Genomic DNA, 25131 nt, shown 5'->3' with positions numbered 1-25131 from the left:
CCAGCCATTTTCGAGTTAACCGGAATGTAACGGCGCTTTTCCAATCTCCAATTGGAGTCCGCGTGTAGTTTCTGTCTTGTGTTAATTGTATTATTTTCCCCGCTTTTCCGCTTTTTTGCGTTCCGTGTGCAAGGAAATGAGTTTGCAGGACGAGAGTTTTCCGGCGGACGAGCTGTTTGACCAGCTGAACAATTTAAGTAGCGGTGGCGCCAGAAACACCTGGTTCTCGGAACACCATCAGCCGGCCGCCTTTAAGCGGGATCCGGCGCCATTTTTGGAGATCGTCTACGCGGATGCGGATTTCGATGCGGATGGGGATGCAGATGTGGCCAACAAGAGCGCCAAAACTTGCGTTAGCGATCCCGTGGGTCGCGATCAGGAGGATGAAGATGAGGATGAGGACGATGATGAGGATGTCGATGGTAAAAAGGGCTCCCTTTACTTGGTGACCTACACTGGGAAATATATTAAAAATATAAATTATTGTGTTCAACCAGGTGATGGCCGTAAACTGGGTGGGGAAAAGGCACCGTTGGGAAGCGGACGCTCCAGCAAGGCGGTCTCCTACCAGGACATCCACTCGGCGTACACGAAGCGCCGCTTTCAGCACGTGACCAGCAAGGTGGGCCAGTACATAGCGGAGATCCAGGCGCAGGACCAAAAGAGACGCAATGCGGCATTAACCGGCATCCAGCGGGTCAACTCCATGCCAGAAAGTCTAACGCCCAATTCGCAGCGGGCGTTTGACCATGATGATGAATTCAAGGTGCACAACTGCCAGACGCCCACCAACGCGAACTGCAATGCCAATTCGAACAACTCCAGCTGCAACTATGAGCGATTGGTGGCCGAGAACGAGAGCCTGCACCAGGAGATCGAGGCACTGAAGGTCGAGGCGAAGCGCCTGCAGACGGTCAACGTCTTTGTCCAGGAACGACTGCAAAGAAAGATGGATGATTTCCTGAATGTAAAGCGCAATTTCGAGAACCTGCGCAACGAGCTTAGCGATTGCCAGCAGAAGCTGAGACGCCAGCAGGGCTACTCACAGCAATCCCTGAACTACATTCAACCGGCGACCTTCGCCAAGGCCACACAAACGGATTCCCTGGTGGCCGCCATCTCTGCGTCCGGCAATGGCCTTGTCACACCCCATCCCCTGGGCAACCTGACGTACAACAGCAGCAAAGGATCCATCGAGATGGCACTGCTAAGTGTGATGCCCTCTGCCCGGGTGGCCCAGAATGCCGGCCACAGCCAACGCGTGATTCACCCACAATCCTTGGACTTTAGCAGCGTTAGCACTGAAGCTGATGGCAGCGGTAGTGGTAAGGATCTGTATATTATTGTATTAGAATATGAATTTGGATAGCAAGGATAATGGTTGATTTCTATTCAAGGCGAACCTCGTGTGAACTCCGTATCCAGACCGTTGGTCAGAAGAACCCCGGCGCCCAACAACTCGGAAACCAGTCAGCCGAGCAGCAACGACTCGGCCATCGAGGTGGAGGGCCACGAGGATGACCGGCCCAGCTCCAGGCGGCAGTGGACCCACCAGGAGGAGCGCACCTCCTCCCGGCAATGGGATCATCAGCACGAGCGCATGTACTACTTTGACAAGCGCAACAACCGAGTCATTGAGGTGATGGGCTTCAACATCAGTCAGGGTCGGAATCAGAGCCGAGACACCATTCACAATCAGAGCATCAGCGATAGCCAGGCGCATCTGCTGGTCCACTCGATGTCGCAGTCGCAGGTGGAGACGCATGTCCACTTTAGGAGCAAGAGAACGACACTAGGCAGCCGGGTGCTCCGATTCCTGGGGCCCTGCGTTCGCTGTCGCAATGGTTCCAATGGGGAGCCAATGAACGGCAGCAATGCCACATACACGGTGGCTTTGCCTCCGATGTCGGAGGAGGAGTTCATAGACCCAAGGAACCAGCGTTAGTCCCTCCCCCCCTTATTTCTAATCTTTTATTTATTTTTTGTATGTATAATCATATCTTGTTATTTTATGTCGCGTTAAGTTATCCATGTAGTGCAAATTTTAAATGCCACCGTATTCAGTTAACCAATATGTGCATGAATGTATAATCAAATTAAAAAAATCGTAAGTAACTTTCCCCAAAAAAAATAGGAAACTTTTTTGCAAATTGTATAGTGAAACGTTGTATTTATTTATATTCAAGTAAATGTACTTGTTTTATTAATACATTCGCAAGGGACTATGTAAAGGACTGGTGACAAAATGTAAGTTATTTCATCAATCGAAATGATGTTAGTCCACGAATCACATGCTGACTCGGTCACACTAACAGTGGCCGCTTCGGCGACTTCGGCCACACTGACAGCTGACCATTAAGATGTCAGCATTCGTTACCAAAATGTTCGCACCCTTTCGCGCCGAAAATGGACAAACGATCTTCGATTCAAGTTTGCTAAGATTTATTGTGGGTTTTGTTTGCTTTCTCGAATACACTTGCACGGCAATGAACGAACGCTGTTGCAGCTTCCACTGGTGGAGTTGACAATAACTACTCACTATGCATTATATTATTTATTGTTCTGTTTTTTTATTGAGTTTTTTCAAATGTTTTTGTTGGTTTCTTTACACTTGTTTTTGTATTGTATTTCTCGTTTGTATCTTGTTTGCATAATAAATTATAGTTAAATTAAAAGTAAAATGTTATCAAGTTAGTAATTTTTTTTTTAAGTTCAGGCGGGGTGGGTGGTGTGCTGGTGGGTCGGGCGGTTGGGGGGATAAAATCATTAGGCATTAAGGTCGTGTTGTGGTTAGTCGATCGGCTAAGATGAACAAAAAAAAACATAACAAACTTAATAAAGAGTGGGGATCGTGGGCGTGTGGGCGGGTTCTTGGGTGGGGGAAATGCTGAACATAAACAATAGGCGCAAACATTTTTCTCTCTCTGCCTGTCCCTATATATATAGTCAATCGTACATATGTATATATGTATATATATATATAGCTTATACAAATAATTAAGTGGTTGCTTGTCGGTTTCTCTTCGTTAATTATTTTACTACTAAAAATAAGTGTTTGCCTTATTTCCAACTTATTGTTTGCAGTTGCAGTGTGTTGCAGTTTTCCTCTGGTTTTCGTTTTTGTCCTATTGGTTCGTATTTGGTTGCTGTTTTCCTCAACTACACATCTCCAACTCTTTAAATATCAGGGTCGTCATATCGATATCCATCCCATCCCATCCCATCCTAATCCAATCCAATTTAATCCAATCCAATTCAATCCAATCGATTCTCTCTCTCCCTCGTCCCTCGTCAATTACAATCTACAGCTTCTGCATTTTTCGTCCATTCGTCCTCTGGCTATAAAAGGTTGAACTCCAGCAACTCCCGCTCCTCCTGCTCCTGCTGCTCTTTTTGCTCCAGTTGCTTACTTCTGGACCATCTTGACCAGCAGATCGGTGGAGAATGACTTGGGGCGCTCGATGGGCAGGCCGAGGGCGCGATCCCAGACGAGGGAGGCCAGCACGCCGAGGGCACGGGACACGCCGAACAGCACGGTGTAGTAGTTCATCTCCTTCATGCCGTAGTACTGCAGCAGCACACCGGAATGGGCATCTACATTGGGCCAGGGGTTCTTCACCTTGCCGGTCTCGGTCAGGATTGGGGGCACCACCTTGTAGATCTTGGACACCAGCTGGAACGTCTCGTCTTCGGGCAGGTGCTTCAGCGCAAACTCGCGCTGGCAGGTGTAGCGGGGATCGGTCTTGCGGAGCACGGCGTGTCCGTAGCCGGGAACCACCTGGAAAATGGCCAAGTAGTTTCGATAAATAAACAGCTCTTGTTTTTTTACATTATTTAAATATTTTTTAAACAGCTTGTAAGTAATTTTTTGAAAAAATAATAAGGTGTAATTAAATTTATGAAGAAATGAGCTTACCTGTCCGGACTTGAGGGTCTTCCAGATGTACTCCTTGAGCTGCTCCTCCGAGGGGTTGTTGCCGGCCTCCTTTTGCAGCTTGCGCAGCCACACGAGCACCTCCTGGTTGGCCAGGCCGTGCAGTGGACCAGCCAGACCGTTCAGGCCGGCGGCGAACGAGAGGTAGGGATCGCTGAGGGCGGAGCCCACCAAATGAACGGTGTGGGCGGACACGTTGCCACCCTCATGGTCACTGTGGATGGTCAGATAGAGACGCATCAGCTCGGTGAAGGGGGCGTTGTCGTAGCCGAGCATCTTCACAAAGTTGGCCGACCAATCCAGGCTGGAGTCAATCGAACGGGAGCCCTTGCCGCCGCGATAGGTGTTGCAGTAGATGGTGGCCGCCACCACTGGCAGCTTGGCAATCAGGTCCATGCTGTCCTCGTAGACGTACTCCCAGTACTTGCTCTTGTGCACACCATCCGAGTAGGCCTTGGCGAACTTGCTGTCGTGATTCAGCGCGGTGACGGCGGCGGCAAACTGCGACATCGGGTGCAGGGTGGTGGGCATGTTGTTCAACATGGTGACCACGTGCTGGGGCAGGGCGGCGCGCTCGGCCCATTCGCGGGACAGCTGCTGCACCTGAGACTTGGTAGGCACCTCGCCGGTCAACAGCAGCCAGAAGAGACCCTCGGGCAGGGGCTCGGTGCCGCCATCGGCGGCGGGCAGAACCTTTTGGCACTCGGGAATGGAGAGGCCGCGGAAGCGGATGCCCTCGTCCGCATCCAGCACCGAGGTCTCGGTGACCAGGGCCTTGATGCCGCGCATGCCGCCGTACATCATGTCGATGGTCGTCTCGCCCATCTTGGTGGCGCCATGCTGCTTGCGGAAGTTCTTCACGCGCTCCTGCTCCTGGGGCACCTTGGCGGTCAGCACGTCGCGCAGGCTCTTGCCATCGGCGGCGATCGTGCGGACGTAGGATCCCACATTTGGCAGTTTCTGGAAAGGGAAGGAGTGAGAAAATCCCAGTTAGTTTGGAAATTGGATACAGAAAGCGGAAGAAATATACAAAAACATTATGCTACATTCAAAAATACTGGTTTATCATTTTGGGAGGACTTATTATTGCCAGTCAAAGAATGAACCTTTACAATTTCCGTGTAATCGGCGGACTGCAGGTAATGAACCGCATTCTTGACTGTAATATTTTCCGTCTAAATAGTGAAATCTTGTTCAAACAAAAGAAACGAACGGTTGCAAATAAACAAGGGCATTGGCTTCCACTACTGATAAAGATATGATCGATCAAGATCCCACCTAGTTGGATGCTCAAGGAATGTTATCGTTTATTGTCTATCAATTAATCGACGGCAATCGCCATCGAAGCTTTCTAGCATTGCAGAAAAGCGAAATATTAAACATACATATGAAAGATAATGTAGAAATTCGATTTAAGCCCCATAGAACATAGAACATAGAAACTCACGCTAATTCGCCAAAGACTGACAACTAACAAGCACTTCCTATCAATGTTATCGATTGCAAGCGACCGCTTCATTGTCTGTCATTGAACGACGCTTTCAAGTACAAGGCGAAACGCACATTCATGTGCATTCACATACATGTATGCATATTGAGTAATTCCCCCCGTCTGTGTGGCCGTCTGAGCTCAGCTGATAAAGCTGCACTGCCCCATGGGTTATGTCAGCAGCATTTGAGCACTTTGCATTTCAGTGACTCAGATTCCCAGGGCCAGATTCCTGGGTTGGACGAATTGACCAACTGACTAACTGACAAACTGTGGCACAAACAAATGTTTGCCGGCATTTAATTGAATTCAACTTAACAGCCGGTTCACTGAACCGCCCCCAACACTAACTCACCTGACTCACACAATTGCATTTATTTTCCCCATTTGTATAAATTGCATATGCAAAGGAATTGTTTCGAGATCATGTATATATAGTTGTTGAACGAAGTTGACCAAATGAAATGATATCACAAGAAAGGAAAATGTGTAAGAAATGGTTAAATTCATTTACATAAATTGAAAATGTGTAGTATGGATCCCGATTCCGATCTCGATCCCGATCCCCTCAGAACTGGAACAAGCAAGTGATCTTTAGCCACGCGTTGGCATTTGTCAAATAAAACGAAGCGAAGTGGCATGGAAAACGGGCTTCCGAGCCGAGAGTCCAATTTCAGTTTCAATTCCGATTCCGATTCTGAATCCGAATCCGCTCGGCAGGCGCAAAGTGCGATTTTGTATTTGATTGACAGGCGTAGAGCCCCCCTCTCTCTCCCTCCACCTCCCCCTCCCCTCAACACTCTGGCTTGATTTTCTTTATTTTTCTGGTTGCGCGGCCAGTGGGTCAACAAATTCAATTAACCAAGTGAACTTGTGGCGCCGCCTGCAAAATTGAATTGCATGATTCGCGGACCTGCCATTTGACACAAGCGACGACCGGTTTGGGTTTTGGGCTTTCATCCATTCAAATTCATTGATAAAACGCCTTTGCCTTTTTGGCCAAGCTCGACGTGCATATTAATTACCGATAATAGCCGCGTAGCGTACCAAAATATGTAACCAAAGTCCGTTGACAACCGCAAATGCTGGTTTTTTTCTACCACAAAAGAAGCACTGAGCGAAATCGGTGGCGCCAAATATGCACTATATTCAATATAAATACAATTCCTATACCTATTTTTGTTGCTGTGTCGTGTGGAACTGGAAACCCAAGATGTTGGGGGAAAACATCGTTTTGTAGCCATTGCGGCAAACCGCAAGGGAAACGCTCGTGTTTCTAATGCTAATTGAGCTGTCCACCGAGTGGTTTTTGCCTGGGAAAATGGCTTGCATAACACCCAAACTGGGCAAAACACCGAAAGACCACGCACCAGTGTGCCACTGTACTGCTTTACCACTATACCGCTGTACCACTGTACCGCTGTACCACTTTAGCACTGTACCACTGTGCCGCTGCTATCTAATCGCTATGCTCTGCAATTATTTCACTTTTCCGGAGTGGCGAAGGGTAGGGGGAAGGGTGGGGGGATGGGGGGAGTGGTAAGGGGATGGGGAGTCACTTGAAGTGAGCCTGAGGTTCGACGCGAGAATACACTTGTACACGACTGGAGGGCCCATTATCTGGAGCAGAGGCGCGCGTTCATCTGCTGATAAGCCCAAGCCCCCGAGAATGGGCGACTACTACTACCCAAGTCTAGTAGTTGTAGTTGTAGTAGTATTAGTAGTAGTAGTAGTGGATGTTCCGAATGGATTTCAAGGTCTCACGCGCCGGCAATTATCGCATGTCTAACTATGGGCCGTTGGCCGTCCCGGCTGCGTTTGCCATGTCATCAAGGAAGCGCTCTGGACTCGCGTGTTGTGACGGCGCCGGCAGACATGCTCCACTTCTTTAACCTCGATCGAATGATCGAATCTGCTCCATTGGGTTACGCAATGTATATATATGTATATATGTGCGAAAACGAAACAAAAGCTTGAGAAAAGCCGGGAAAGCCTCGAACAGCAAGCGCCGAGCAGAGTTGTCATCGAGGTGAGCCGCCGATGACCCCGTGGAGATGGAATCAAGTGTTCCTCACAAACACAGTGACTACAGTGGAGCACCATCGGAAGCACAACTTTAAATGAAACACTACCAATGAGTAGACATCTTCCCCAAGCCACCAAATATGCAATTCATATGCAATGCGAGTTATGCAACTGGCAAAGTGCATTGTGGAGCGAAGCCTGCACTTCAATCGCTTGGCATTTGAATGGTGATCATGGCAACGGTTGCATCTATGCACTTTGGATGAATGGTGGTATGGGTATGGGTAGGGGTAGGGGTAGGGGTATGGGAACCTTGAGCTCTCCTTGCCTCGCGTGACGTTTTCAATTCGACTTTAATGATATCTGCTATTAGAGAACGGACCGCCGCCTGTCAGTTGTCTAATAATTGCAGTCCGAGTTAATCGTCTTAATTAAGTTTAGTGCGCTGTGTTTGCCATTCGGTGCGTTAGTAGTAGTGCTTTTTATTGTGTCTCTCTCCCGCCGAAAGTAAACGGACATCATCAGACAATCGCATCGCATCGCATTGAAAGTACCGACGACCGCGTGACGTAATCGCGACACTCAACTAAATTCAACTCAACTCAACTTAAGTCAAGTCAACTGGAGAATCGTTTCGTATTGGATTGGATCAGTTGAACAAACTTCAGGCGACGACTGTCCGTTGTTGCCGGGTCGAATTTTTCCCCTCAGTCATTTAAAATGCTGTGAAATACAAAGTCTGACTAAGCGAAGATCATAATGGGGGGATTTTGCGAGGAATTACGGGGCATGCGTCGTAAGCAGATTCAAATTTGCAAATTTACATTGGCAAGATTCCGTTTCCCAAGTTTCCAAGTACTTAAGATCTTTGACACGATGTTCGAAAGATGGAAACAAGTTTTTGGTAACACAATGCTTTCCAATTAGTTGGTATTTCAAATTGAACTTTTTGCTCTTTGTGTAGACCATCAATCATACGGATACATTTGTATCTTGTATCTACAAAAACGGTGCAAATTGCGCACTGCGAAACCGCCCAAATAGCATACATACATATATAGTACGTATACAAATATTTGGCCGTCTTTTTATCATGACCAAAATATAAAACTGATTGAGTTAACACCTTATTCGCATTCGCATTCCCATCCGCATTTCCAGTTGGTTGGGGGGCTTTGCGTGTCCGCTTTATCAGCGATATGGCGACGACGTCTACCGATCATGTGCCCCAGCCGCAAATTTGTCACGCTTATCAGTCCGCTTCGAAAACGAGGGGGTGTTATAAAGGGGGCTTATGCCATATACTACATATGCTATACCACATATACTAGTTGGAGATATGGAGGGAGACTGGGCGTGGCATCGCAGAGAAGCTACAAGGCAAATGACTTGCTATCAAGTGCTGCACGCAATGTGGATTTAGACCATTTACCCGATATTAGTTGCAAATTATACAGGAAGATATATAATATAAATATATAGCAATATATATTTTGATTGGCAATGCATTTAGTATTGTTTGACAATGAATTCTCCCAACAAGGTGACATTTTCTACTGAGTTGCATAACCCTGCGATTGTTATAATTGTACTATGCTGATAAGTTGATCGTGCGGATTAGTTTTATAAAAGAAAGACAGCATGAAGTTTATGCCACACATAATATGTAAATTGGGATCATAAAGTTTTAATTGGTGGGAGAAACCCTAAAGCTGATAACAGAAGTTGATACCAAATATTAATATACGAGGGTTTCATTAATTATTTATTATACCGATGGCAAGACGGGGGTTTTCGTCGCATTTCAACCATGAATGTACATATGTATGAATGTAGTTTGGCCAAAAAATCGATGTGATAATTTGGGACCCGATTCTTGGTGGCATTATCTCGTATCTCGGGACTGTCAAACTTTCCATGACGCCTGTTTAAGAAGGTGGCGTTATCATGCGCACAACTAGAACTATGGATTGGCGGTATAATCCAGGTGGAAAAAGGTCCACTTGAGCTTTGACCACTGGTCGTAAAATCCCGATTTAGAATCCCTAATCAAAAATGGGCACAGGTCGTAAAACCTAATGTACAAATTGTGGAATATACATTATGCATTTGCTCTTATGCAATCGCTTGATCATCTGTTTACTTCTTCCACTCTCTCTCTCGCTCTCACTGTCTCTTTCGCTCACACTGGCTCTTGGTTTGTTTTGGAAAAACAAAAGGAAAAAGGGTCGTGGGCGTTACGTAAGAATTGTCACGATTTGTGACGTATTAGCGGAGAGGCGATAAAAAATTTCGCGTGTTGCCATTTCAGCAGACTACGTCCAACGCAAATAAAACCAAACTATTTTGCTTTGGCCAAGAAAACACTTGGCAAAATAATGTCGGTTATTGGCCAATTCGCCGCATAGAAATTAGATGTATTACATAGACAATAATTGCTCGAATTAGCAAACAAACAAATTACGCCATTCCTAGTTTAACATTTACAGGATTTATTTATAGATAAAATAAGTAAAAACCAAAGAGCAGAGAAATAAAAAAATAATCAAATAAAACGCGTCAGCGCCTAAATTTTCTTTTTTTTTTGGCAAACGGCCAGCGTTGGCAGAAGAGAAAGAAGATTTGGGGAGTGTGCATAACATTTGGCGAATCTACACGGCGAGAAATACTTACAATAATAATAATCAAATCTACATAACTGTCAACTGAAGCACTTGTTTACAATTACTGTCTCTTGTTTTTCATTTTCAATTATTATTAAAGTTAAATTCTCAACGATTTCTTGCTATGAAAGTTGACGAATTGACCCTAACTTTTTTGCCGGTGTATTTATTATCCAACGCAGGTCCAAGAGAAAGCAAAACAACCCCGGAAAAAAAACCAAAAGGAGGCTCGTCCTGCAAGCCCTTTTTTCGTGTGTATGTCTTCGCCGACTGTGTGTGTGGGTGCGTGTGTCTGTATGTGTGTGTTGTATTGATTTTTCAATTATAAAATCGCAAGTTCTATTCTTTTCGGCATTTAACTTGCTCTCAGCATTATGCAATCCGCACACATGCAAATCTGCATTGCCGGTGAACGGCGGGTGTTGGGTGGTAAGTGGGCGTGCTGCTGCTGCTGCTCCTCCTTTTGCTTTAAGGTCATTCGGCGGACACTTCTCTTTTGCAAGAGAGAGAGATGGTGTGGGTTCCTTCTTTCGATTTTAGCAAGAACAACAACAATGAGAATAACGTGACACGCATGGGAAACGAAACGGGAACAAAAGAGAGGGGAAAAATGGTATTCTCTGTTTTTTTTTTTTTATCCGCTCTCCTCTCCCGCTGACTATCTCTCTCTGCCTTACGCTCTTTTTCTTAATTTCGCTCTGCGCCGTGGCATTTGTTTTTGTTGTTGTAAATTTACAAGAAGAGGGCCAACAATATATCAAGCCGGACTTGTGGAAATTTACCAAAAAATCAAAGGCGGATGGCCCAAAATGAGACAAAGTTCGTTAAACCCACAATGAATACAGAGACTTTTATTTATAGGCATGCCGATGTTGCCAAAAAAAAAAAAAAAAGAAATGGGCGAATTTCATTTGGCGATTATGTAATGTATTAGAAAACACATACACATACGTACATACATGCATACACGTTAGCACTTATCATTCGCCAACAACAATAAAGCGAATAAAGTTTCTTAATCGCAAGCACATGTCTGGAAATTCTTTTTTTTTCAATTCCAGCATGACGTGCGTGGAAGAAGAAGAGGAGGCAAAGGAAGAGTAGGACAAGATGAAAAAGAGGGAGGGAAACAGGAGAGGAAGAAGGTGTTAACAACAGAAGCGACACACTTTACGGTTAGCTAACTGGAAGGAGATGTATGTATAGAGATCCCAGGAAAGCATGGGAATTCAATACACTGGACGAAAATCAAGGGGTAATTCGTGACAATAAAGAAGAACTCACCTGCGCTTCGGCCAATTTGCGTGCGGAAATGCGATAGAACATGGCAATGCGATTACGTACGGCTGCGAGTAGAAGAAAAACACTTTCGCCTCGGCTAGAAAATCCCTTTCGCACTGAAAAACACACACACACAGAAAAAAATTTGCTTTCCTTTTTCTGGAAGTGAAGTGTTCTTTTCGTGGGTCTCTCGTCTAGCAGCTGCGCGGCAACTGAATGGCGCCAATCGCATTTTCTACGGGAAGGGGCGGCACGAGCGAAAAGAACACCCGCTAATTCCCACGCAGCGGTGTTTTCCGCTCTGCCGTGGCAAGGTCACACCAAAGGTGGGCTGCCTGCTGTGGTACTTGAAACTGAAACGTCCTCGCCGCAAAGTCAATTTAAGCAGATGCCTTTTGCTAAGGATGCATTTTGTGGCTAATAAGTGCATATAAATTGATATTTGCACAGACTCAGACTGGTTTTTAATTCAGGGTTCTGGTATTAATTCCAGTCGACACTCCCACATCCCACGCATTTTAAACTGCTCTCTGACGTAGTCTGGTTGCTATAGAACAGAAATACTGTCGTTGTGGGCAAAATAATGTTTTATTTTGCGGGAAATTGGAAAACCTTTTTTAAAAATGATAATTTTTTATTTGAGGTTTTATAACATTCATCGCTTAAAAGTCCAAAAAAAAAACTTCGCAAATCCAAGAGTTTTGCTGTTTTGTACAGTTTTAACGCAAGCGAACGACGAAATTAGATAAAGGATAAATTAAAAGAAACTCACTTGGGCATCCTGCATATCCGGCATGTTCAAGGATTCCTGAGTCTGCAATTGTGGCTGCTCCTTGAGGCTACCAGTCACATCATCATTTTGTTTGGAACGTATTCGGAAACCAATAGACTTGGAGTCCCACATAGAATTTTTGGCCAAATAACGCCGTTGCAAGAATAAATAATGGCCCAAAGAGGCATTCTCAAGACGACGAACGAACATTAGTCCTGCTAGCGGCAAATAAAGAAAATATTTCGAAGTTTCTACTTTGCTTTTCCCTATTATTGTTAAGAATGTGGAAGCTAGTGATGTAGAATAGAAAATTATTTTGACAGGAAAGTGAGTGCGATAAAAGTAGGGATGGGATCAAACCGTTAGGGATACTGTATGAAGTTAAATTTAACAACGAACACACCGCTAAGCGTATACACTTTCTGTTTTGACTTGTTGCAAGAAAAGTTTGATAAAATAAATCAAATTATCTTTACTTTACTTGGATTGTAGTTCTTTCGGTATTTGCTTCTTTTTTGGTATATTTATCGTTGCTCCTTGATATTTTACCCTGGCCAAAGTCAGGTCACACTGTCCTGGTGTTATGCAAAAAACGTCATTTTTTGACATTTCGACAGATTTTTTCCCTTTATTCGAGCGTAAGTTCCAAACTTACCGGGCAAATAGCCGACTAATATATACATTGTCCCGCAGGAGGAGTCACCATGGCGACGGCCGTGCCGCATTGTCCCCCGAAACAGGACCTTCCACCGCCGGGCGGCTACAAGAAGATCCCCTTTGCCCGCGTGCCACCAAAGAGCTACTTCACAGGTGAGCTCCAAACCCGATTAAAGCGTATTTATATGTACTGGAACTGTATCAATCCCTCGGCAGGCTTTACCACCATCGGCACCTACGTGGTTGTGACGGCCGTTGGCCTGGGAGTCTACTACTTGACCGCCAAGAAGGTGAAGCGCGACGAGATCGAGATGCGATCCGCCCAAAATGTCATCTTTCCTATTTTGGTGGCCGAACGGGATCGTGAATTCCTGCGCCAGTTGCGACGCAATCGGGACGAGGAGGCCGAGCTGATGAAGAACGTTCCCGGCTGGGAGGTGGGCACCTGGTATGGTGAGCCCGTCTTTAAGACCTTGCCCGAGGATACTCTGGTCACGCCCATTTTCAAGGAGTTCTACGCCCACTCCGACTGGAAGTCATACGCCAAGCGTGCCCACTTGAAGCTCTGGTCCTAAATCGGCCTAGTTAATGGATTAGTTAATGCCTAAGCCCGCTCCTTTTTGTTTGTAGATCCGCCTAAGCGTCAAAAAAGAAAGTATCGACCAATTATAATGTCAGATCAGATTGGCAGAAATACCGATTGTGTGTGTTTAATCCAATCCTCTGCTGGACCACCGAGGTTACCAGAGGTTTTCCGATCGGGGGCGTTGCCGTCCAACTGCAAACAGCCCATGAGCAGTGCTCAAAAATGGCCAAATATGATGGAGGTTTGGTGGTCCAACAGCGGGGAATCCCAGTTGGTGTGTTTGCGAAAATACATTTTATTGCAAATCTGCGGGAAATTCAATCTACAGCTCCTCGCAATGAATGCAAAAACAATAAATGTTGACCACATATGAGATATAAAAATGCTTACATTGGGATTATTAAAATAGCAATGGAGGCGCATCTTGCACAATTGAAAAAGCATTCTCGATTTAGTTTGTTTTTATTGAATTCAACATCGATTTGACGCTCGTTTTGTGTGTCAGCATTTCGGTTTGGGGTTATTACACAATAGCGGGTGATTGTGAGCTCTATCATTAAGTAGTCGTAATTAAAAGTAAGTAATATATATCTATACATTGGCCATCATTGCCATCCGTCTGTGTCCAACGTCCGCTCGTCGTTGGTACTGCATTATCTCGAATTGAAAGCCACAGAGGTGGCCTGAAATCATAACATATACAATTTTGTGTTTTGTGTACAATTAGGTAAAAGATAAACGCTCTCCTTTGGAATTGGTTGAAGAAAGTGGTCGTTGATACCCAAAAAAAAAAAGCGTGTGGTTTTGTGGTTTTGTTTGCGTGTAGATAGATGGCCAGCAGCTGCTCCTCGTGGATAATTCGTTATGATTTCAGTGGCCCGGGCGGCTAGTTTGAGTTCTGCATTGGCCGATTCATCAGAAACTAGCTCGTGCCCCTGCTAATCCTACTGCTCCTCATCTATGTACTCCTGCTTGATAACAACGTAACGTACTGGCGGCGGCGACTCCTGCTCCTCGCTCGCCGGCTCCAGCTGCTGCCGACGCCGCCAGTTGTCATCACGTTGAGGCCGCCTCTACTTCATGTCCCGTCGGCGCTTGATGCTGCCATCGCAGGTGGGCAGATGGCGCTGAAGGAAGCCCTCGAAAACGAACTTGCGGCCGCAGCGCTCGCAGCTGAACTCGCGCTTCTCCTCCACTTGCTGCTTGTGCTGGCGCAGTGCCTCCGCATTGGAGTACTTATCGCGACATGCGTCGCAGGCATAGCGACGCTTCACCTGTCCTACATCAAAGACGACGGTGAAGTTCTGCGAACAGAAGGCGCACTGGAACTCCTTAACGACCACCTTCTTGCCGCCGTGCTGGGCGGCCAGGGCAACCGCCTCGGCCTCTAGCTTGTCCTGGTGCTTGTGCGACTCCATATGGGCGGCGAACTTGCCCTCGTCGACGAACTTGCGATAGCAGCGGGTGCAGCGGAAGGGCTGCTCGCCCGTGTGGCGCATCATGTGCTCCTTAAGGTAGGCAACCGAGTTGAAGATCTTGCTGCACACCTTGCACTTGCGGTCCTCGGCGGAGACCTCGTTCCTCTGGCGCAGGCAGGCGCGCATGTGAAGCTTCAGGGAGCCGGCGGCACTGTAGCAATTGCCGCAGTTGGGGCAGTAGAAGGTCTTGTTGCGGGCATGCGGATCTTGCTCGGCCTGATCGATGGTGCCCTCGAAAACAATGGAGCCCACCTCGTCTTCTTCCTCCTCCAATTCGGCTTCCTCGTGCTCCACAGTGACAATCTCATCGTCATGTTCTAGCTCCTCGCCCTCCTCGAGCTCTTCGTCCTCCTCGACCTCCTCATCATGCATATTGGGCACAATGTGAAGGATGGTGTGTGTGCCATCGCCCTGTTCGATGGTCTCCACCTCCTCGACGGTGCTGTTCTCGACCAGCTCCTGCAGGGTCACCGCGTGACCGTTCTCATCAATAATCACCTCCTGGGCATTGGCCAGTGCCTCGTGATCCCGATCGCTGAGGGTCACCACCGCTGTTTCGGTGTCATCGTCCTCGCCGGTGGTATAGGCATACGTATACTGCGTCTCCTGGCCGTCGTCCTCGTGCTCGTGGACGTGCTCCTCCTCCTCCTCGGGTTCCTCTTCGGGATCCACCTCGGGATCATGCTGGATGAGCACGGGCACGATCTCCTCCTTCACGGTGGAGTACTTCACGCGCTTGGCATTCATATCGAGTTGGCTATGAGTAAGGGAGCTGCTGTAACGTCCTGCGGCGACAAAATCTGAAGTTAGATTGATTTGACAGCAGGTTTTGATTTTCCTACTTTGACAATATGATTTTCCCGGCTGACAGCTCTGCCTCTACCTCTACCTCTCCCGCTTCCTCACCCACTGTGCTCTGCTACACCCCGCTCACGCGCTGTCTCTTTCGCTCGGCTGGAATCGAAATTGAAATAAATTTCGAGCACTTTGTGGCCAGCTGGAATCGGAACCCAATCCCCGCCTGCTTTCTCGCCAACTTCTTTTTGGCGGCCTTTCGCTCTGGTTTTTTTCCACAATAGTCAACACTATGCGTTTTGCAATTATTTGCCGTCCGTCACGATTCTACTTTTGTGGCAACTTCGGCCAAGATGGTGGACACTGGAAGTGGAGCTGTATGCGGTCTGGCCCGCCGCGTCAGCGATTTTTTAGTGCGTTTTTGGCATTTGGTATTTCCCGATCGCCACTATCTATCGGCACTGTAATCGGTAGTTTCCGACTATCTGGCAACGCCGTCCCTTTGGCGCGCACTTTAACGTAATTTTAAACAAGATGACGTGGTAAATACAAAAAAAACGTATTTAGTTTATTTCTAGTTTAGTATAAATCTAGTTTAGTTTAATTCCAGTTAAGTTTATTGTTAAAATACGTTTTTATTAATTGGGTTCTATTCCTATGTAGACAATTTAATGGATGTAAGCTACATGAAACATTTAACACCAGTGATATGCACTTAACAAATATATATGAATACCTTACCCACATGGGAGTGGAACTACCCCCCTTAGCCCCATTGCCCCCCTATTTTCAGCGATTTAACGACATCAAGACGTGCCCTGCCGTGAGGAAGATGTCAGGGAAATGGGCGAGATTATTTTCGCCACTGCATTTGTCACGTCGCCAAGCAATTTCTGCTTTTGGCTGCTCAATGGTCACAAAAAAATTTGCCAGCGCCTCAGCGTATCTAAAATTAGAGCTGCTATATGTGGAATTGCACTTAGAGTTTGTTTTGTTTTTCACGGCATTTCTATTAGCTGCCGTGTCACTGCTTTACACCCCCCAAGACGACCTTGAACCAATTATCGCCGATTGACGAGCGATCGACGGTGTCGGAAAAGCTCGTAACTGACTCAGCCGAACGCCAATTGAAGATCATTCAGCGAATTCCCATGAATGGAAAGTTTTTGCTTCGTTAACCCTCTAACTATCATTTACCTAGCTATATTTATCCGAATAGTTAAATATTTATCTTGCATTAGTATTATTTCAAAAAGCTTAAGAAGTTCAATATTAAAACGGATTATAGCAGTATGTAATCGAAGAATGAACCCTTATTTTACATTATTATGAAATCTAGTGGCACAGATGCTTGTTTTTAAGTTAAAGATACCGGAATTAAAGGTTCTAAAGTGCATAACTGCGTAAACAAAAATAGTTGCATGGAGTGGAAAAGGGCTAATGACGCACCATCACATGAGCACCAAGATTGCAATCTAAATATTACAAGTCAATTGCGTCAGTGGAGGGTACCAAATTCCAAAGTTCTTTATTTATTACTACATGGGGGTTCCGTTGCCCATCCAATCATCGCTTTCTGGTCACTTGAGTGGGTAAAAAGTATGCATAAATGTAAATGCGAATCTCTGACAGATTGAGCCCAACGTGGCAATCACGTTTTCATTCAGACGAATGAATGCCAACTATCAATTGCATCAGAATAAATTACAGCTTATAAAGAAGGTAATATTTCATATTGTCGCTCTGTATCAAAATTTATAGGGAATCGCAAGTTCAATAGGGTTAATTGCGGCTTAATTGTTAGTCGACTACCAACAATATCGGCTTCAAAATCGAACACATATGACGTGTATATTTGTTAAACGAATATATACTTATATATTTATTGGCTGATAAGAAAATTGTGGTAGGTTGTAGTTTAGGCTTATCGTGCACTTCCTCACATAAAATGTCCCCTGGGAAAAAGATCCTCCATTTGCTTGATTTGCAGCTCTAGAAAATTCTACAGTCTGCAGTTCTTAAATCTTCCATCGTCACCCTATACTATTTTCCATATAAACTGCAATACAATGTCTTCAATTTTATTTTATTTTCACTAACAGTTTTAAATTGCTTTCCCATGATGATTGACTGAATGATTGACTGAAATTGATTGAGTACCGGCTAAGTGCTAGCAGAAATTTCTGGAAAATTCCGGACATTTGGAAATGCTGAAACTAAAATGAAATTCTATAGTATTTTGGTGGCAGTAATGGTTCCCTTGGCAGAACACCTGTTTCAATTTTGATTTATTAACCCTCAACCGCACAAGTTATGTACATACCAATTTCCTGTCGCCGCTTTTCTGCTCAAGCATTTTCCAGCTATTTCGTCATTTCACAAAAGTTTTCCCCGCTCGTCTTTCCCTTTATTTTGCGCCCCTTATTGATCAATTTCACTTGGCGCCGAGGTTTCAGCCAATGCAACAGCTGTTCACAGGGGGGAGGGGTGAAGGGGTGGGTGGGTTGATGATTTGGGGGTGTTTTGGGGTGCTTGGCTGGGCGCCGAAAGGGTGGTACGCAATCAAAAGACAGTTATTCGCGAGTGGAAATTTCCATTGCAATTTTTCGTGGAATTGAAGCGGCTCCACTTAACCCTAGAAGCCCCAAATTGAAATGTACATACGGAATATTACATTTTAATACATTAAATTATACCTATGTGCATTTGTAACCAAGAGTTGTGTCTTTTATGTTATAATATAGCGAGTTGGGAAATCCAGCAAAGCACAACCAGCACTGTGCCCTGAAAATGATATTCCGAAATAGACTTACTTTGGAGTATAATAACTGGTGTTATATGTACATATATGTATGTATATAATTTAAAAGTAGGTAAGTAATTGTTCAGAGCAAGCGCATTAAAAGTGCATGAATTATGTGGATCGTTACATTTGGATTTGCCGCGTCTAATTGATCGAGTCTGTGATTTTCACTTTTTTGGCACACCCCGATTGCCAGCGCACCAGAACGACCCCCTTGGGCCTGCATGGGTTTAATTGCACTGCTGGGCTCTCGCTCTTGCTCGCACCTAGGCGGCACCTGGCAGCTGGCACCTCGCCCCCTCTCGCTCGCTCGCTCGCTGCATGGGCTTATGTGATTTCCGTTAATGCTAATGGCTAATGTGGATCAGTGAAAAGGTGCACAGTGGGTGCATTTGCTCAAATAGCGCTCCTGTTGTGAAAAATGTAATGTACACTTGCCTCGCCTTGTCCGTGATTGGTTTTCATACAGGGTTTTCCATCTATGCATGTAAGTTTGAAATTCTATTAGTAAATTGAAATAATTGATATTTAACATTAATATATCGCCGTTTTGTCCACTGTGAAAAAGCAGAGCGACTGACTGACTGTCTGACTCACGCGCTCTCTCACTCACCTGGCTTACTCACCTCACCTACTCACGCTCACGCTCTCGCTCACCCCCGCCTCACCCACCCCCTTGCCCGGCCTGTCGCTCGCACAGTGGCAGTGGCAGCGACCGCTGCAGCAGAGGACGCAGCAACGCAGTCAGCGTTCTCATTGATTTCGTTTTGTTGTCGTAAATTGTTCGCTTTATGCTGATTGTTATTGTTTCTTTTCTGCTCATTCTTTTTCTTCGCGAGGCATAGCGAACAGGAAGGAACAGAGCAACGGAGAAAGGAGATTCCAAAACAGGATTGCATGTCAGGTTTAAATTTTATTTTAATGGGTTTTCTTTTCCTTAAAATTATGTACAGAACGAGAGCGACAAAAAAAAAACATGTATGCAAGAGTATGCAAAAGCTAACTTCGATGACCGAATACTTAAATACCCTGGGAAATCCGCAGTTCATCATAGTTAAATGTTATGGAACAATTTTAAGAACTTCTTTCAATAATCTCAAGTGAAAATCAAAACATATATTAAGCAGCAGAACACAGTTCCCAAAAACACTATTTACTATACATATGTACATATGTACATATACATATGTATCTCCAACGTCTCCAGACCACAAACGACCTCATTCCGCACTGGGTATTTCCAAGGCTAGTCAAGCACGCCATATTATAGGGAATTTAATTAAGAGCAAGGTCTGCACTCCAATGAAGGACTCTGCTCTGACTCTGACTACGACTACGAACGATTGACCACGACCGTTTCGACGGACTGCATTTCCCGTGAAGCGGGATTGGCATTACCATTTCCATTACCACTACCATTGCCACTGGCAGCACCGTTTTGAGTGCCATTGCCATTCTGGGTGGGGCTCTGGCCAGGAGGAGGTGGCTCTAGTGGTGGCAGACCCACCAGTTTCTCACTTTCTCGCCACAACCAGTCGGCGGTCTGCATATTCCGGGCCCACGGAACCAGAGGCCACCACATGCAGTCCGAGTAGTATCCACCAGTGGAGTGCTCCAGCTTTGGATCCAGGGCTAATCTCAGCGAGGTCTGGGCGCCCGCTTTGGGGGTCTTGAAGAAGTACAGTGAGCCCGTCTGGAGGACGCTCTTCATCCAGCCGGGACCGGCAAAGTGGCGATTGAGCTCCGTGCGCACCACGCCCGGATGGCAACAGTTCACCGTCACGCCGGTGTCCTTGAGGATGGTGCTCAGTTTGCGGGTGAAGAGGATGTTGGCCAACTTCGACTGACTGTACGCGCCAAAGAACTTGCCATAGTTTTTCTCGCTCATCAGATCCTCGCGATTAATCCGCCCAAAGAGATGGGCCGCCGAACTGACCACCACAATGCGACTGGGCGAGCTGTGCTTCAAGCGATCCAGCAGCAGATTCGTGAGCAAAAAGTGTCCCAGATGATTGACACCGAACTGCTGCTCATAGCCATCGGCTGTGAGGGTCCTGGGACAGGCCATTATGCCGGCATTATTGATCAGTATATCCAGCCGGGATTCCTCGGCCTTGAAGCGCTCCACGAAATTCCTCACCGACTGCAGCGAGCCCAGATCGAGGGTGCGATTGAAGAGCTGCTGGTTGCGACTGCGATCCATGATATCCAGGCGTGCGGCCTCACAACGTCCGGGATCCCGACAGGCCATATAGATGCGGGCACCCCTCTTGGCCAATTCGAGAACTGTCTCCTTGCCAATGCCCGTGTTGCAGCCGGTGACGATGACCACCTTGCCATCGATGCGATTGGCCTTCCGGTAGGCCGGTCCCTGGATGCACTTGCGCAGCAGCCACATGAAGAGCGATATTCCAAGGGCAATCAGCAGTATCAGCACGGCCCAGGCCCAGAAACCCCGGAAGCAGAGGGTCTTCTCCACCGATTCGGCGGTGGGATCGAAACCAGGTGGGAATACTGTACCTGGCGCTGATCCTGGGGGCGTGGCAGCCTCCGACATAGCTGGCTAAGCGATAGCTTAGATTCGATAGTGAATCTCTGGTTTCGCTGCTGCTGTTCTCTTCCGCTTCACTCGAATTCTACAAGAGAGAGAGAGAAAGAGAGGGAGACAGAGAGAGAGAGAGAGAGAGAGGAAGAGAGGGAAAAGAAAGTTGTGAGTTAACCCATTAAAATGAAAAAAGGGGTAGGGTACAAAAGAAATAAGTCAAGAGGCGACGATTGCCACTGGAGGGGAGTGACCAAGTTGAAGGCCCCCTGACCCCGAAATCTCGAGTGGTTTTGCGCACCTGAGCAACTGGTTTCTAGTAATTTACTTAAATTGCTCGTTGCTAGCAAATCATTTTGGTTTTAAAAGTCGTAAAGTTTCATAGCATTACATTGCTGTCTACAATCAAGGCATATTTTAAAATGGCTCAATCAAATTTAGCGTTTAGACTTTGGACACCGGTTGGTATTGGAAACTCAGCGAGTAATTGTTTTCCAGGCCCAATTACAAATTCATAAACTATTCTAAGCTTTCGCGTATATTCAATTCAAATGATCGTTTATGCATTGGAATGCTAAGTGCGAGAATTCCTTTCATTTCATTAACATTAAGCTGCACCTGGTTTTTATAAAAAACCTAAAACCATCTTAATTATTCAATTATAACTGAATTAAGGGAATGTGTGCAAGTCGGTCAAATTTTGTGCTTAAGAACTTTCTCTATGGTAATGGAATTAACACCTGAACTTTTTTCTGCAGCCATATATATTATTGATTTATCAAAGGGAAATTCAATTCCGGTTACTATATAGCACTGAATAAATGTCGCAGTATTTTAAAAATGTTATTCCTAGATTACATTACTTAACTTTTGTTAGCCCACCAAAGACTTACCTGTATAAAAAAATTAGTTTTTGAAATGCTGCGTTGGAAATAAACAGGAAAATTTTCGGAGAATGTCAGTCAGGTGGCGATTTCGCACATTTCCCAGGGACGGCCAAACTATATTTGCTCGATCAGTTAGTACGGGTGATATGAAAGTCTAGTTACTGGGCCACTGCCTCCGTGTGTCTAAGCCTCTCGCTCGATCTTGGCCAACTGACTGGCGTGGAGTCCAATTGCTCGGCGTCTGACTTCGACTTCCAGCGGTTTCAAGCCGTGTTAACGCGTCAGAAATAACCTGAAATAAAATTATTCCGAGGCGTCTGTTATTAACATGCTGCCTCTGCCGCCGTTGCATTTGCACTAGGGTGGTCCTTATTGCCATTTGTGAGCAGCGAAATCAAACATTCTTTTGCTGAGATTGTTATATTTGCATCATAAAAAGTATTTTATTTGGGAAGGAAATCTATGAAGAACGGTGAACATGTGCGTATTAGTAATCACTCATACGCAGTGTTGCCATACTGTTTTCAAAATCAGTTTGCATAGTCTTACAGTTTCTTTGCAGCTTAATGGTCTTCAAATGCCTTGCTTATGCGTATTTACATGTTTTTAAGATTATACTATATTATAGAGGGTCTACGGGTCGTATGCGTAATTTATATATATTCTTTAAATATAAAGGTGTGGTGTATTTTCCTAACCAAAAGGTGATCTTTAAGGTTCGTTCTACCTATTAAGGTTCACCCTATGTGGTTACAGTGGCTCTCAGTCGGCGTCGCAGTCGCTGCCTGCTGTTGTTGTGGCCAACATACCAAAGAAGAGCAACTTGGCTTCAATTTCATTTCTTACCAATTTGCTGTTCGCCTTTTCTGTCTCCTTTTCTGTTTCTGTGTTCGACTTTCAGTTGAAACGTTTGTTTATCTCTTTTCCCTCGGCTCGTTTGTTTTGCTCACACGTTCTTAAGCCGCGCTCGCTTCGATGCCTTTTGCGGTCTTCTTCTCTTTCGCTTCGTCTCTCTTCCTCTCCATTCGCATTCCAAGTCGTAGCACGTTTTTGTTTTTGAATCGCTTAAATAGACAAGGCGATTAAGTGCACTGCAAGAAATAGATGTTGGTCCTAAAATAAGCAATATAAATTAATTAATTGCTTGTGAAAATATCTAATATTTGGCAATAAGTGAAACAAGATTTACAAAAATGTCATTATACAAATATTTGTAAATATGTAAATGTAACCACAAGTGCTGGTTTTTATGTGTAAACGAACCGTTGTGTGTGCGCAAGGGGGATAGCCAGAGGGGGATCACTGACCCCGCTTTGAAGCCAAGGCCAAAACGTTGTTATATTCATTTTCAACTGGGCAATAATATTTGCACTCAAAACCTGCACTTTGACTGTAATAGCGAACAATGAAAACGCCGGAAAGTGTAATATGGAAATTACAGCAGGACGGAAATCGATAAATGCCGTTAATCGAAGGCAGGATACGGGTGAATGTCCTTGACACGGTCGAGAAAGCAAGTCGCAGGGGTCACGGGACCAAAGCCGGCTTACATTTCTCCCCCGGTTCAGCATTTTTGGCTACGTGCTACCCCGCACGTTTCATAAAGTCAGAAAAAGAGAGCAGAACTGTGGGAAGAGAAGAGGAGGGTAGAAAATCAGGAGAGAGGAAACCGGATAACAGGATTCGCATGGGTGTGGTTGAAACAGTTTCTTGAGGGGCTTATTGTATCCGTATATGGGTTCAAAACTTGTTTACTTACTTTTAAGAGATGATTTGGTATTTTGAATAAAACACCTCCTCCGTCTGCCTTTGAATAGCACAGTAAATTCATGCTAAAACATAGCTACTTTTTATAGGGGATTTCATTTAGACGTATAATCAACAGTTCTTATCTGCTGCAAAAGCTTCAATGTGGTCATCATACACAATTTAGGTTCCACACAAGTTTGCCCATCCCACGATCGACAATCAGTGGTGTTCTGACCTTTTTGCACTAATGCACTGGTAAATTTTACACTATGAAACCAAAAAGCTTGCTAATTTCGTTACACAACTTTTTGTCAACATATACTGGATAATTAAATGAATGCACAGGTAAATGAATTAGCGCATACTAAAACATGCACTTTTGACATGCAATAATTGAATAACTGTGATAGGCTTAAACTTTGTCACGTGGTTGGGTGTGCAACTCCCTTTTGGGCCTCCCATTCTACGCATATGGCGGGAGAGAGTGAGACAGAGAGAGAGAGAGACCAGGAGAGCAGGGCATAGAGTAAATGTCACTGCGCCCGAGAGCGCGAGAGAAGCGAACTTTGACTAGGTCAGGATAATGGGCCCTATTTGCGTCCTTCTGCTCACCCGCCATTCGCGTTGTTTAATCGAAGAGCAGAGCGAAAAATGTGCCCTTTGCCACCGGCCACGCCTCCCGAAGCGCCCCCGTAATCCTTGCTCTCTTTCGCCGTCCCTTTCTAGCGTGATTTCGGGAATTTTCCACTGACAATGCAGATGGGCGTTTTTTTTGTACGTTCAATTGAGAACATTAATCCAATTCCTGATTAAGTCACATACATTTCGATGGAGTGAACAAGAAAGGAAAGAGGCTCGTGACTGTGGTTTATCACATTAAAATGGTATTTGCATCTTAGACTGAAAAAGATTAAGCAATGTTAAGCAACTATAGAAAACATAACATTTGAGTAAAACTAATAAGGATATATTTCAAGTTAATATTAATATAATATAATATAATTTTTATAAATATTATTATAATATATCAGCAAAGAGAGTGCATGTAAATAGTATTTATTGGAGTATTTCCTTGGACGTTACAACTTAAAGGATTCATTACCCATGGTTCGTACGTTACGTTGTACATATGCACATACATATTTATGTACATATATCCTCGTTGGTTACACTTAAGTGCGCTTATCTCGTTATTCACTTGCCGTCCGTTTTGCCGTCGTCAGTTGTCAGCCACGCCAAAAGAAAACGTGAATAAATAAAAACGAATGTCAAATCACCCTTGACCCCTGGCATCAGGATAAGCCCCGTTAGTTGGTCCTCTGGGCCCGATGCGCGGTGACGTCAATGGAATTCGGGTTAGGCAACATCACCTTGATCTTGGGCTAAACAACAGATCGGGGTAAACAATGGGGCCTGCCAAAAGATTAAAACACGCGAAACGTAAACAACGACTATCAACGCAGTGGGCAA

General features: G+C 45.3%; 5 protein-coding genes across 8 annotated transcripts; 2 read left to right on the top strand and 3 right to left on the bottom strand.

The window, feature by feature from the left end:
• The first annotated feature begins 9 nt into the window (after positions 1-9).
• Positions 10-2155, top strand: LOC120456458 (protein swallow). The gene is made up of 3 exons (XM_039643305.2): positions 10-422; positions 498-1325; positions 1398-2155. Exons 1-3 carry the CDS (start codon positions 137-139, stop codon positions 1943-1945), a joined length of 1662 nt encoding a protein of 553 aa, XP_039499239.1. The 5' UTR covers positions 10-136; the 3' UTR covers positions 1946-2155.
• Positions 2156-2425: 270 nt separating this feature from the next.
• LOC120456459 (probable citrate synthase, mitochondrial) lies at positions 2426-12389 on the bottom strand. The gene is made up of 3 exons (XM_039643306.2): positions 12165-12389; positions 3917-4894; positions 2426-3778 (listed from the first exon to the last, which is right to left on the bottom strand). The coding sequence occupies exons 1-3, from the start codon at positions 12372-12374 to the stop codon at positions 3407-3409; spliced, it is 1560 nt and encodes a 519-aa protein (XP_039499240.1). The 5' UTR covers positions 12375-12389; the 3' UTR covers positions 2426-3406.
• Positions 12390-12691: 302 nt separating this feature from the next.
• LOC120455969 (NADH dehydrogenase [ubiquinone] 1 alpha subcomplex subunit 13) lies at positions 12692-13521 on the top strand. Its single transcript, XM_039642518.1, has 3 exons — positions 12692-12802; positions 12858-12974; positions 13038-13521. Exons 1-3 carry the CDS (start codon positions 12748-12750, stop codon positions 13394-13396), a joined length of 531 nt encoding a protein of 176 aa, XP_039498452.1. The 5' UTR covers positions 12692-12747; the 3' UTR covers positions 13397-13521.
• Positions 13522-13850: 329 nt separating this feature from the next.
• Positions 13851-16056, bottom strand: LOC120455968 (zinc finger and SCAN domain-containing protein 31). Of its 4 annotated transcripts, none has more exons than XM_039642515.2 (2): positions 15728-16056; positions 13851-15685 (listed from the first exon to the last, which is right to left on the bottom strand). In XM_039642515.2, the coding sequence occupies exon 2, from the start codon at positions 15630-15632 to the stop codon at positions 14481-14483; it is 1152 nt and encodes a 383-aa protein (XP_039498449.1). In that variant the 5' UTR covers positions 15633-15685; positions 15728-16056; the 3' UTR covers positions 13851-14480. The 4 variants fall into 4 exon arrangements, with proteins under 4 accessions (XP_039498449.1, XP_039498451.1, XP_039498450.1 ...); XM_039642517.2 differs by having other exon boundaries at positions 15792-16056; XM_039642516.2 differs by having other exon boundaries at positions 13851-15670; positions 15792-16056.
• Positions 16057-19376: 3320 nt separating this feature from the next.
• On the bottom strand, positions 19377-23013 carry LOC120455204 (retinol dehydrogenase 12). The gene is made up of 3 exons (XM_039641160.2): positions 22759-23013; positions 21919-22204; positions 19377-21119 (listed from the first exon to the last, which is right to left on the bottom strand). The coding sequence occupies exon 3, from the start codon at positions 21038-21040 to the stop codon at positions 19817-19819; it is 1224 nt and encodes a 407-aa protein (XP_039497094.1). The 5' UTR covers positions 21041-21119; positions 21919-22204; positions 22759-23013; the 3' UTR covers positions 19377-19816.
• Between the last annotated feature and the right edge of the window lie 2118 nt (positions 23014-25131).

The sequence above is a fragment of the Drosophila santomea genome, chromosome X, assembly GCF_016746245.2.
Source record: "Drosophila santomea strain STO CAGO 1482 chromosome X, Prin_Dsan_1.1, whole genome shotgun sequence".
NCBI lineage: Eukaryota > Metazoa > Arthropoda > Insecta > Diptera > Drosophilidae > Drosophila > Drosophila santomea.
Note: the sequence above shows the minus strand (reverse complement) of the source record. Positions and strands in the feature narration are given on the sequence as shown.

Bases quoted from the DNA above. Each gene is read 5' to 3' on its own strand.
- LOC120455204 (XM_039641160.2), bottom strand. From the start codon at position 21,040: ATGTCGGAGGCTGCCACGCCCCCAGGATCAGCGCCAGGTACAGTATTC.
- LOC120455968 (XM_039642515.2), bottom strand. From the start codon at position 15,632: ATGAATGCCAAGCGCGTGAAGTACTCCACCGTGAAGGAGGAGATCGTG.
- LOC120456459 (XM_039643306.2), bottom strand. From the start codon at position 12,374: ATGTTCGTTCGTCGTCTTGAGAATGCCTCTTTGGGCCATTATTTATTC. The intron at 4,895-12,164 runs GTGAGTTTCTTT...TTCCCTTTCCAG, and splicing joins CGGATATGCAGGATGCCCAA to AAACTGCCAAATGTGGGATC. The intron at 3,779-3,916 runs GTAAGCTCATTT...GCCATTTTCCAG, and splicing joins AGACCCTCAAGTCCGGACAG to GTGGTTCCCGGCTACGGACA.
- LOC120456458 (XM_039643305.2), top strand. From the start codon at position 137: ATGAGTTTGCAGGACGAGAGTTTTCCGGCGGACGAGCTGTTTGACCAG. The intron at 423-497 runs GTAAAAAGGGCT...GTGTTCAACCAG, and splicing joins CGATGATGAGGATGTCGATG to GTGATGGCCGTAAACTGGGT. The intron at 1,326-1,397 runs GTAAGGATCTGT...TTTCTATTCAAG, and splicing joins AGCTGATGGCAGCGGTAGTG to GCGAACCTCGTGTGAACTCC.
- LOC120455969 (XM_039642518.1), top strand. From the start codon at position 12,748: ATGCAAAAAACGTCATTTTTTGACATTTCGACAGATTTTTTCCCTTTA. The intron at 12,803-12,857 runs GTAAGTTCCAAA...ATTGTCCCGCAG, and splicing joins TTTTTTCCCTTTATTCGAGC to GAGGAGTCACCATGGCGACG. The intron at 12,975-13,037 runs GTGAGCTCCAAA...ATCCCTCGGCAG, and splicing joins ACCAAAGAGCTACTTCACAG to GCTTTACCACCATCGGCACC.